The sequence below is a fragment of the Mustelus asterias genome, chromosome 2 (genome assembly GCF_964213995.1).
Source record: "Mustelus asterias chromosome 2, sMusAst1.hap1.1, whole genome shotgun sequence".
Lineage (NCBI taxonomy): Eukaryota > Metazoa > Chordata > Chondrichthyes > Carcharhiniformes > Triakidae > Mustelus > Mustelus asterias.
The window spans coordinates 70,521,463-70,534,680 of record NC_135802.1 but is presented as its reverse complement, the minus strand read 5'-3'; the positions used below and the strand labels follow the sequence as shown (position 1 = coordinate 70,534,680).

General features: G+C 45.3%; 1 protein-coding gene across 1 annotated transcript in view; it reads left to right on the top strand.

Moving 5' to 3' along the window:
* spmip7 (sperm microtubule inner protein 7) overlaps positions 1-13,218 on the top strand; it is a 44,111-nt gene that overhangs the window by 10,821 nt on the left and 20,072 nt on the right. Inside the window, exons 2-3 of the mRNA XM_078227806.1 lie at positions 2,936-3,033; positions 3,181-3,257. Of these exons, the coding sequence (XP_078083932.1) occupies positions 2,936-3,033; positions 3,181-3,257 (175 nt within the window). The remainder of the gene's footprint in view (positions 1-2,935; positions 3,034-3,180; positions 3,258-13,218) is intronic.

Genomic DNA, 13,218 nt, shown 5'->3' with positions numbered 1-13,218 from the left:
TGTGAGGATTGCTGCTGAAAGGGGGATTAGAGATGGAGGCAGCACACAAAGTTTCGACTTCTGAATATTACCCCCCAAAACTCCCTAACTCACCCACCCACGAGGCACATACCACATGCTGGCTCATGCGTCAGTGGTCGAGTCTACCCCTGCACAGTTGGGGGTGAAGCAGCCTTTGGCGAGGCCCACAGGGCTCCTAAACCCAGAAGATATCGGTCAAGAGCATCGTCAGAGCAGGGATCTGAACCGTCCACCTCTGCTAAAGCCACAGAGGTTCCACTTCATAGAATTACGAGAAAAAGGGAAGGTTAAATTCATGTCTGCTAATGGGTAGGTTACACATTGCTGGATTGTTAAGTTCCTGCTTTATATGCTCTTTTGAAGAAATCATAAAAAATAAATGAATAATGGGTGACAGTCCTGATGGAGCATTGTTACAAAAATAAAACTTCCAAAGGAAACTTTACTAATCACAATAAAATCTCATTTCCAGGGCTGACGATGCACTCAGCCCCCCATGATGTCCACTGGTCACGAAAGGCCTCAAGCATACTCTAGGGCCCCACAAGATTCCTCTCCAGAGTCACCTGGCTGTGGAAGAGAGGAAGACAGCAGCCTCGACCATCCAGTGCCCGTTAATGGCCATCTTGATCAAGCCTTGGAGCAGGCTTACCACAAGGTCCTCCATACTGGGTGACCAAAGATCAGTGACATGAGACTGAAGTGCAATCAAAATTTGCCCTTGAAATAATTAAATCAGGGCTGCAACCTCTGACCCCACCCCCTATTTAAATATGGAACACGGATGCCTCAAGGCCACAGAAAATATACTGCACTGGACCGCTGCATGCACATCCTCCACACCAGCTCCTGATGACATAGGGGAGGACCCCCATGTGGAGTGCCCTTCATTGGGAACCCCTGCCCTCGCTGGACAGCAGGACAGAATGCTATAGCGTGAATTTCTGTCTTATATGTGAGCCACATAAATATTATTTTTTTGTACCCCACTCTTCTATCTTGCCTATCCTTGCTGCCTCGTAAATGGCTACTTCTGATATGTGATAATGAATGGGAAGACATGATTTGATGCTGAGTAATGAGAAGCTGTGAAGGGAGATTTGGTTGTTTGCAGGCTGCTCTGTGACAGTAACATTGATCTGGGGGGAACAAAAATGGCTTTTACTTGCTGTTTTTAGATGGTGGACTGTTGGAATCTGAGTCAACCTTAGGACATCCAAGCAACAACATGCACAGCTAGTGGCACATTACCTGTATAATTTTCCTCTTGTCCTGCATATGTTCCTCCTCCTGTATGGCATTGTCTGAAAAGACTGTTTTCTGCACAAGAATGTTTTTTACAAATAATAGTCTGTGGTATCATTCTTAGAGTAAGAGACAGACCCAAAGAAACCCCATTTAGACTCTAAACCCAAACCAAAACCGGTTGCAGCTGGTTTCCCAAAGCCCTTGTGTTTTCCCAGGATTTCAATTCTCACCTGAACCCAAACCCACACACTCAACCTCAGTGAAATTCCTCCCATTTTGTTCTCAGTATGTTCTTAGAAATGACTTTGTTGATGGTCTGACCATGGTTGCTCTGAATTGCATGCAAGTCAAAACATAGAACATAGAACTGAAATGAATGGCAGCACTCTTAATACTTCTCCCTTGGTAACTGTTGAACTTTAAATATTTAAACTTCCAGTCCTGGCTTGAATTTTGGATTGGGGTCCCTTCTAGAGCCACTGGGGTGATCCACAATCCTGAAGTCTAGTTGTCCCATCCATCATGTCTTCACTTTCCCAGTTTTTCCTTACTTACCTTTGCCATGTTGTTCTGTTGTAGCCATTTACATCTATGTTTCTGTACTTGTCTTATTATCATGGGCAGCACGGTGGCACAGTGGTTAGCACTGCTGCCACACAGCTCCAGGGACTTGGGTTCAATTCCCGGCTTGGGTCACTGTCTGTGTGGCGTTTGCACATTCTCCCCATGTCTGTGTGGGTTTCCTCTTGGTGCTCCGGTTTACCCTCACAATCCAAAGATGTGCGGGTTAGGTTGGTTGACCAGGCTAAATTGCCCCTAGTGTCAGGGGAATTAGCAGGGTAAATGTGTGGGGCTATGGGAATAGGGCCTGGGTGGGATTGTGGTTGGTACAGACTCAATGGGCCGAATGACCTCCTTCCGACCTGTAGTGATTCTATGATTCTATATTATTTTGCCTTGCACCATCTTCACTTCTGCAGTTTAATCACTCATGCCCTCTATCCTGTCTCATACCCTTTTATTCCTTTTCTGACCCCTTTTCCACAGCTCTGCTGGCTTAAAATCTGTTTCTTTCAATATCTTGCCATACTGATGAAAGATGATTGATCTGCAACGTTAACTCTGTCTCCACAGGGTGCTGTTTGACTTGCTGAGTGTTTCACTTATCCAGAATGGGTTCCATTGATAAGCATAAGCAGTAACAATTTTGCTCAGGCCAGGGGTGGGGCTGAGAGGAGAAGATGCAAACAGATTTAATTGATTGCAGGATGCAGGGTTAAATAGTGGATTTGTGAATATTGTGGAGTTTTATTTGATTACGCTTGGGAATCGGGGATTGGTTATAATGAACCTCTCAGATGGTTAAGCCGCTTCCATAACAGAGTAAATTGCATGTAGCCTGTCAAAGAGTGTGATGATTGGGATGATGGTTTCTGGTTCCATGTTCCCTTAGCAGGAATATTAATGTGCTGGTTAATGGTTGTGAATCATTTTTTAACGATTTGATCGGCAAGTAGCTTTCAATAGCTTCTATTCTCAATTAACTTCTCTGTTTAACGCTTCTCTGCTTCCATCAATGCCAGAACGTAGAGATGGAGAACTGAATGCAGTAGCAACACATTCAGTGGAGAATTACTGATTGAAGCAAAATAAATATATTTTTTAGGTTGGACAAGTCCTGTCAGAGTGACACCATCACCACACTCAATTCCAGATTCCCTCAAAACCCATAACTTTAACTTCAATATGGATCCTTCAGTTCAGGTATGACAAGTCAATACAGTATTGGAACACAGATACTTTAATGTGTCGTTTCATTTTGTGTTTGAATGTCAATCTACAATTAATTATGCAGTTTTTAATCTTTGTCTTTTATATTGTAAAATGTGCAGTATCTATATTGTATCATAGACTTTAGATGATGCAACAAGTGAAAGTGCGCGAGATGCAACAGCAAGAAAATATATGTACACAACAACCACCCAGAGGTGAGCAGATGTCATTCTATTTATCCATGATGGTAAATGTTGTTGAAACTTCTCTGCCAAATTTGACATTTTATTCTATAGGATTGTCTGACTGTTTAGTTTACATATTTGCTTTTGTTCAGAAATGTGTAGCAACATTGTGGCAAATTGCTTTTTCAGAATAGAGTTTATAGAAATGCTTTTAGTCCCTCTCCAGTTTTGACAGACAAATAACACCAATTCAGAATATGCTCCATGAAATATGATTACTACACATCAGCTTTTCAGTTTTAACAGACCAGCTGTCATAAAGGTAGTACCAGAGTTTCCTTTAACAAAGAAAAAAGAACAGTACAGCTCAGGGAACAGGCCCTTCGGCCCTCCTAGCCTGTGCTGCTCCTTGATCCAACTAGACCATTCGTTTGTATCCCTCCATTCCCAGACTGCTCATGTGACTATCCAGGTAAGTCTTAAACGATGCCAGCGTGTCTGCCTCCACTACCCTACTTGGCACGCATTCCAGGCCCCCACCACTCTCTGTGTAAAAAACGTCCCTCTGATATCTGAGTTATACCTTGCCCCTCTCACCTTGAGCCCGTGACCCCTCGTGATCGTCACCTCCGACCTGGGAAAAAGCTTCCCACTGTTCACCCTATCTATACCCTTCATAATTTTGTACACCTCTATTAGGTCTCCCCTCATTCTCCGTCTTTCCAGGGAGAACAAGCCCAGTTGACCCAATCTCCCCTCATAGCTAAGACCCTCCATACCAGGCAACATCCTGGTAAACCTTCTCTGCACTCTCTCTAAAACATCCACGTCCTTCTGATAGTGCGGCGACCAGAACTGGATGCAGTATTCCAAATGTGGCCTAACCAGCGTTCTATACAGCTGCAACATCAGACTCCAGCTTTTATACTCTATACCTCGTCCTATAAAGGCAAGCATACCATATGCCTTCTTCACCACCTTCTCCACCTGTGCTGCCACCTTCAAGGATTTGTGGACTTGCACACCTAGGTCCCTCTGTGTTTCTATACTCTTGATGGCTCTGCCATTTATTGTATAACTCCCCCCTACATTAGTTCTTCCAAGATGCATCACTTCGCATTTATCCGGATTAAATTCCATCTGCCATTTCTCCGCCCAATTTTCCAGCCTATCTATATCCTGCTGTATTGTCCGACAATGATAATCGCTATCCGCAAGTCCAGCCATCTTCGTGTCATCCGCAAACTTGCTGATAACACCAGTTACACCTTCTTCCAAATCATTTATATATATCACAAATAGCAGAGGTCCCAGTACAGAGCCCTGCGGAACACCACTGGTCACAGACCTCCAGCCGGAAAAAGACCCTTCGACTGCTACCCTCTGTCTCCTGTGGCCAAGCCAGTTTTCTACCCATCTAGCCACCTCTCCTTGTATCCCATGAGCTTAACCTTCTTAATTAACCTGCCATGAGGGACTTTGTCAAATGCCTTACTGAAATCCATATAGATGACATCCACGGTCCTTCCTTCGTCAACCGTTTACACCAATAATATCAGTGCAATCTGGACAGAAACGGTCAAACCAGACAATTGGGAAATTTTAAACTTTAGTTACAGCCAAAAACACTATGTTTTCCACAAGCTTTTATGTTGGTTCAAGATGGATGTCGCCAATGTCCACAAAACTGGTCAAATCCAGGGTGGCACAGTGGCACCTACTGCCTCACAGCGCCAGGGACCCAGGTTCAATTCCGGCCTCGGGTCACTGTCTGTGTGGAGTTTGCACATTCTCCCCGTGTCTGTGTGGGTTTCCTCCGGGTGCTCCGGTTTCCTCCCACAGTCCAAAGATGTGCAGGTTAGGCGGATTGGCCATGCTAAATTGACCCTAGTATCAGGGGATTAGCAGGGTAAATATGTGGGGTCACGGGCTTGGTTGGGATTGTGGTCGGTGCAGACTCAATGGGCCAAATGGCCTCCTTCTGCACTGTAGGGATTCTATGATCCCCACGTGGACAATGTGAGTTTCCACTGATTATGCTGGGGAGGAAAGGCTCTTCAAATTACATTCAAATGGTGGAATGCTCTCCCACAGAAAGCAGTTGAAGCCAAAACATTGCGTGATTTCAGGAAGAGATTAGATATAGCTCTTGGAGCTAAAGAGATATGGGGAGGAAGTGGGGATCAGGATATTGAATTTGATGATCCGCCATGATCCAGATGAATGGTGGAGTAGGTGTGAAAGGCCGAATGGCTGCTCCTACTTCTAGTTTCTATGTTTCTATGAAAGTAGTAAGTGGCTCATATCATTTTTAAAAGTCATGTTCAAAGATTTTTGGATGTATTTTCACGTTTTGCCACCACAGGAATCGTAGCGGACGAGAGGCGCTATGGAAAGGTCCATTAACCTCGGGTGGGATTTTCTGGTTTCGGGGCGAGCATGGTTTGAAAATCCCATCCTGAAATTCAGGTTACTTACAGGTAAAGAGGAAGAGGCTCCACAGGCACTCCATCCTCAATGACACAAAAGAAAAGATTGAAGCGTTTGCAACCATCTTCAGCCAGAAGCGCTGAGTGCTTGATTTATCTGAGCCTCCTTCAGATGTTTCCAGCATCACAGATACCAGTCCTTAGGTAATTCAATTCTCTCCGTGTGATCTCAAGAATCAGCCAAGGCTATGGGCCCTGACACATCCTGGTTGTGGTGCTGAAGGCTTGTGCTCCAGAACTATCTGCACCATTAGCCAAGCTGTTCCAGTACCCTGTCAGCTACTTGACAATCAAGCAAATTGCCCAGGTTTGTCCCGTATATAAAAGCAGAATAAAATTAACCCTTCAATTGCCAGTCTACTTTCTATCATCGACAGTGCTATCAAACAGCACTTACATTACAATAACCTGCTCTGTTCGGATCCTGGCAATGTCACTCAGCTCCTGGCCTTATTACAGCCTTAGTCGAAACATGTCCAAAGAGTTGAATTCAAGATGTGAGGAGAAAGTGACTGTTCTTGATATCAAGGCAGCATTTATGTGTGTGGTATCAAGGATTCCTAGCAAATTGGAATGGGAGAGGGGGATACATCCCGCTGTTTGGAGACATACCCAGTATAAAGGAAAATGGTTGTGTTTTGCTGGAAGCCAATCATCTCAGCTCCAGGACATCACTTCAGGAGTATGGGTGGCACGGTGCACAGTGGTTAGCACTGCTGCCTCACAGCACCATTGGGTTTGATTCCCGGCTTGGATCACTGTCTGTGTGGAGTTTATTTGCACATTCTCCCTGTGTCTGCATGGGTTTCCTCCAGGTGCTCCGGTTTCCTCTCACAGTCCAAAGATGTGGGGGCTAGGTGGATTGGCCATGCTAAATTGCCCCTTAGTCTCAGGGGGACTAGCTAGGGTAATTGCATGGGGTTATGGGGATAGGGCCTGGGTGGGATCATGGTTGGTGCAGACTCGATGGGCTGAATGGCCACCTCCTGCACTGTAAAATTCTATGTCTATGTTCCTCGAGTAGTGTCCTAGACCCAACCATCTTCAGCTGCTTCATCAATGGCATTGCTTCCATCATAAGATCAGATGTTCGCTGATGCACAGTGTTCAGTTCCATTTGCAATTCATCAGATACTTAAGCAGCTCATGCCTACCTGGAAGGTAGGCCTGTAAGACCTGGACAACATTCAGGTTTGGGCTGAGAAGTGACAAGTAACATTTGTGCCACACAAATGCTTGTAAATGACCATCTCCAACAAGAAAGAATTGGTCTCCTTTTGACATTCAACATTATCATTGCCAAATATTCCACTGTCAACATTCTAAGGATCATAATTCACCAGAACTTTAACCAGATCCTGCTGCCTCCAAGGCATTTTGGAATCTCTTTACCTTCTCTGCCGTATACACTATTACTATCCTAATCAATATTAGGATAATTGAAGCGCCCCATTAGAATCCTTCGATACTTCTTCTACATCTCTGTAATTTGCTTGCAAATGTGTTCTTCTATATCTTTCCAACTAATACATCCAGCAGCATAATGATACAGATATCATTTCTCAGCTCAAACTAAATTGATTCTGCTCTTGACCCCTCTCAGACATTTCTCCAGTGCTGTAACATTCTCTTAAATCAATGTACAACCTCTTTTCTTTATTTCTTTATTTTTCCTGAACATTTTGTATCCAGGAATATTTATAACCTGCCTTATCCTTTATTGGGCCAGGGAGGCAGTGGCATAGTGGTACTGACACTGGACTAATAATCCAGAGACCCAGGGTAATGCTCTGGGTTCAAATCCCACCACAGCAGATGGTGCAATTTGAATTCAGTGAAATCTGGAATTAAAAGTCTAACGATGACCATGAAACCATTGTCAGTTGTCCTAAAATATCCATCACTAATGTCCTGTAGGGAAGGAAACATGCTGTCCTTACCTGGTCTGGCCTACATGTGACTCCAGACCCACAACAATGTGATTGACTCTTAACTGCCCTCTGGAATGGCCTAGCAGGCCACTCAGTTGATAGGGCAATTAGGATTGGGCAATAAATGCCGGCCCAGGCAGTGACACCCACATCCCATGAAACAACAAAAAACAAGGTCTTCCATATTGCCACCAAATCATGTTTTGAAGTGGCTGTGTGCGTCTGCAGCTCACCCATCTATTTTACCACATTTTGCACATTCACATACAGGTACAGTAAACTTAACATAGACCTCAGCCGGAATTCTCCGGCTGTTCACGCCCTGCCGCTGCTGCGCTCAGCTAAATCTCCGTTCACTGCAGCGGGGCCAGAGAATCTCGCCGGCGTGAATGGCCAGGGAATTCCAGTCCTCATTACATTCCCTCTTAGTCTGACCCCACCTAATAATTTACTATTTCTGACTCTAGTGACATCTGACACTACCAATTCCCTGTGCACCTTGTTTTTCATCTCTAATATTACCTTCTGGTTCCCATGCCCTTGTCAAGTTAGTTTAAACTTTGCGTCAGTATTCACCAAAGAGAAGGACTTGGTGGATGATGCGTCTGGGAAAGGATGTGTAGATAGTTTGAGTCATGTTGAGGTCAAAAAGGAGGAGGTGTTAGGGTTCTTGAGAAACAGCAAGGTAGACAAGTCTCCAGGGCTTGGTGGGATATACCCCAGAATACTGAGAGAGGCAAGAGAGGAAATTGCTGGGGCCTTGAGAGAAATCTTTGTATCCTCACTGGCTACAGGGGAGGTCCCAGAGGATTGGAGAATAGCCAATGTTGTTCCTTTGTTTAAGAAGGGTAGCAAGAATAATCCAAGTAATTACAGACCGGTGAGCCTTACATTAATGGTAGGGAAATTATTGGAGAGGACTCTTCGAGACAGGATTTATTCCCCCTTGGAAATAAGTGGACGTATTAGTGAGAGGCAACATGGTTTTGTGAAGGGGAGGTCATGTCTCATGAACTTGATCGAGTTTTTCGAGGAAGTGACGAAGATGATTGATGAGGGTAGGGCAGTGGATGTTGTCTACATGGACTTCGGTAAGGCCTTTGACAAGGTCCCTCATGGCAGACTGGTGCAGAAGGTGAAGTCGCATGGGATCAGAGGTGAGCTGGCAAGGTGGATACAAAATTGGCTCGGTCAAAGAAGACAGAGGGTAGCAGTGGAAGGGTGTGTTTCTGAATGGAGGGCTGTGACAAGTGGTGTTCCTCAGGGATCAGTGCTGGGACCTTTGCTGTTTGTAATATATATAAATGATTTGGAGGAAAATGTAACTGGATTGATTAGTAAGTTTGCGGACGACACAAAGGTTGGTGGATTTGCAGATAGCGATGAGGACCATCAGAGGATACAGCAGGATATAGGTCAGTTGGAGACTTGGGCGGAGAGATGCAGATGGAGTTTAATCTGGACAAATGTGAGGTAATGCATTTTGGAAGGTCTAATACAGATAGGAAATATACAGTAAATGGCAGAACCCTTAGGAGTATTGATAGGCAAAGGGATCTGGGTGTACAGGTACACAGGTCACTGAAAGTGGCAATGCAGGTGGAGAAAGTAGTCAAGAAGGCATACGGCATGCTTGGCTTCATCGGCCAGGGTATTGAGTTTAAAAATTGGCAAGTCATGTTGACACTTTATAGAACCTTAGTGAGGCCGCACTTGGAATATAGCGTTCAATTCTGGTCGCCACACTACCAGAAGGATGTGGAGGCTTTGGGGAGGGTACAGAAAAGATTTACCAGGATGTTGCCTGGTATGGAGGGCATTAGCTATGAGGAGAGGTTGGAGAAACTTGGTTTGTTCTCACAGGAGCGACGGAGGTTGAGAGGAGACCTGATAGAAGTCTACAAGATTATGAGAGGCATAGAAAAAAAAAAAAGTATATTATTTAAATGGAGAGGTTGCAGAACTCTGCTGTAGGAGGGATCTGGGTGTCCTTCATCAGCTTGTGGATACCTGCTTCATCAGCTCGGTACCTCATTTTAAGAAACAGCTGCATGGACAGAGAGGATAGTCAGAAGCTTTTTCCCAGGGTGGAAGAGTCAATTACTAAGGGGCATAGGTTTAAGGTGCGAGGGGCAAGTTTTAAAAGAGATGTATGAGGCAGATTTTTTACACAGAGAGTGGTGGGTGCCTGGAACTTGTTTTCGGGGGACACAGTGGAAGTGGATACAGTAGTGACTTTTAAGGGGCATCTTGACAAGTACATGAATGAGATGGGAATAGAGGGATATGGTCCCCGTAACCATAGGGGGTTTTAGTTAAGTCGGGCAGCATGGTCGGTGCAGGCTTGGAGGGCCGAAGGGCCTGTTCCTGTCCTGTAATTTTCTTTGTTCTTTGTTCTTTGTTCTAAACCCTCCCTAGTAGCACTCGCAAATCCCTCCACAAGGAAATTAGTCTTGGCTCTGTTTAGGTGCAATACATCTGGCTTTTACAGACCCCATCTTCCCCAGGGCCAGTCCCAAGGTTCCAATAATCTAAAACCCTCTCGTCTGCATCATCTCTCCAGCTGCGTATTCTGCTGCTCTAACCTCTTTCTATACTCAGGCATATGATACTAGAGGGTAATCCGGTGATTCCTATCTTTGAGGCCCTACTTGCTAGTTGGATTTGTCTTGCTTTTTATGGACAGGAAATAACTGGAGATTTTCCACATGGTTGTATTGTCGCTGTACTGGAATAGCCAGTGGAAAGCAGGAATGCTAGTTCTGGAGCACAAATCTTCAATCCCATAGATCCATTACTATCACATGGAATTCACCAAATTGGCCGAAAACTGGCATCTGTGCTGCTGAGGGCCTCAGGAGGAGGTTGAACTGGATCATCCCCTCAGTACTCTGGCTGAAGAAGGTTGCAAATGGTCCAGCCTTATCTTGTGCACTGATGTGCTGGGCTCCCCTATCACTGAGGATGGGAAGGTCTGTGGAACCTCCTCCTCCAGTGAGTTGTTCCTTTTGCTCACTGGCATTCATGACTGGATGTTATGTGGCAGGACTACCGAGTTTTAATCCAGTTAGTTGGCCATTGAATCATTTTACATTGTTTATCATGTTCTCCTTCTGCTGTTTAGCAATCAGGTAATCCTGTGTTGTTGCTTCATCAGCTCGGTACCTCATTTTAAGAAACAGCTGGTGCTATCCCGGTCATGCTCTCCTCACTGTACCAAGGTGGATCCCTAGCTTAGTGATAATGGTGGAGTGAAAAATATACAAAGTCATGACATTACAGATTGCAGTTGAGTACAATTCTGCGGCAGCCGATGCCCAGTTTTGACCTAGTCAATCTGTTCTAAATCTACCCCATTTGGTAGTGCTAGACATCATGATGGAGGGTATCCTCAGTTTGAACGTGAGACACCATCTCCACAAGGACTGTACGGTGGTCAATGCAACCAATGCTGTCATGAACAACTGCATCTACGACAGGTAATGCCATGTAATGCTACCCTAGTGGCTGCAGCATGTGGCCAATGGAAAGCTGCTGACCTTTAGTGAAGGAGACTGCAGGTAGCCTTCTGGTTGCCCTCCTAACAACACTGTGTCTAGAAGGCGCAGTTGTGGACTGGACCATTTCAATGTGAATGGCACCTGCCTGGGCCGGCTGATTTGCAAGCAATGGCAAAGCACTGAGAGTGCTGCTGAATGCTGCCTTCCTGACTGAGGATAGCACATTTTTGTTGGTGGAACCACTCCCCTCCCTTGAGACGGAGCCTCAGCAATCCTAGTAACCTGTTGGAGGACACTGTAATCCTCATCCATGCAGCAGTCTGAGCTCATGTGGCAGTAAGCTGAAGTTGCATGGCAGCAATCTGAGCTTCCATTGTAGCACTCAGATGTTGGGCGGCTGCTGCTTGTGCTGCAATGGAAGCTGCAACATCAGCCATCAATGTATTGTATTTGCGTCCACAAGAATGCAAACTATTGACCACCATTTTCTTGCTGGAAGGGATGAGTTCCAAACTGGGTGCACAGCCGTGTGTCATGTTGGGTGCTGGGCTCCTCCATGCTCCTTGATGTTGATTGCAGACTGTCTGGCAAGCTTCCCAATGCACCAAACTCTTGGTTGTGCATGGTCATCGGCCTTCTCCTGTACTTTGACCCATTAAAGTGCTCATCTGAGTCCTCTGTTCCAGAATCTGAGTAAGAAGTTTAACAACACCAGGTTAAAGTCCAACAGGTTTATTTGGTAGCAAAAGCCACACAAGCTTTCGGAGCTCCAAGCCTTGGAGCTCCAAAAGCTTGTGTGGCTTTTGCTACCAAATAAACCTGTTGGACTTTAACCTGGTGTTGTTAAACTTCTTACTGTGTTTACCCCAGTCCAACGCCGGCATCTCCGCACCAGAATCTGAGTGCAGTCTTGCCTGCTGATGAGCTGGTACTTGCACTAACCTTTCCCCTTGCTCTTTTGTAGCCCACTCATTCCCAACCTCTGACCTTGAGTAGATCCCACCTTTAGAGTCCTGTTTTACCATTTTCATTCTAAGTGCTGGGCTGACTTGAAACTGGGAGTGTTTCAGATCTGACTTTTAGACCCATTCTGACGCGGCCCCATACGCACTCTGCCTGAAAAAATATCAGTGAGTCCCCGAATCGCATCCGATTAAGTCAATTTAAATGCATGCAAATGCATTTACATGGCCGTCGCACCCGTTTTGGACGTGGTCCTGATCGTGGCTATTTTTGGGCCTTGGTAAAGATGAAACCGGCACGGAGGCGGGCGTGGGTCGCGTTACTCGCCTCATGCTCGGCTTTACCAAGTTTTCCCGCCCAAAAACGGGTGCAACACGGTGGTAGAATCGGACCCTTCATCTATCCTCTCAGAAACACAGTGTCAGCTAGGCCGGTAGATTTGATTGTGAAGTCAAATGTGCTGTGTCTTCAGTATTCCTCCCTTGTTGGGTCCCTGCCTGAGCCCAGGTTGCACCATTTGGAAAACGCCAAAGGGGGTAACGTTGTGGTATAGGGAAGAGGGAAAGTAATGTTGTATGCTTACACCATCTGCAGATTGGAATCAGAATAGATTGTAGGGTGAAAGGAAGTGGGTGTGAGAAGGAAGATTTGATGTGAAGATACGTTCATCCTCGATGGTTTCATCCTTGCCACTGGTTACAGCTTCAGTGAGCATCCTAATTCTGGCCCGTATTGTCTCCTGCATGAGTTGAGGATATGTAGGTTCAATATTGCTACTTCCAGTTTTTCAGCACTTTGTCCTGCAAGAAGGAAGGGAAGTGTGCCTTGCTTAATTGCAAGCTTGTGTTCAGCAGTTTAAGCTAGCTTTAAGCAGTGCTACGATGTTACAGTTTTATTGATAATAATGTGGGCAGCCACGGTTAACATGGCTTCATACAGAAATAATTCAAATGACCAGGAAGCACAAAATTGCCATGCTGCCTGGTTTACATTGAATGGCACTGATGAAGCATGCATCGTGATCCCTGCAACTGTTTCCAGAACTCTTTAGCCCCACAGTAATTTTACTGTTTAAGAAGACCATTCTTAACCAGTTCAGTCAACACTT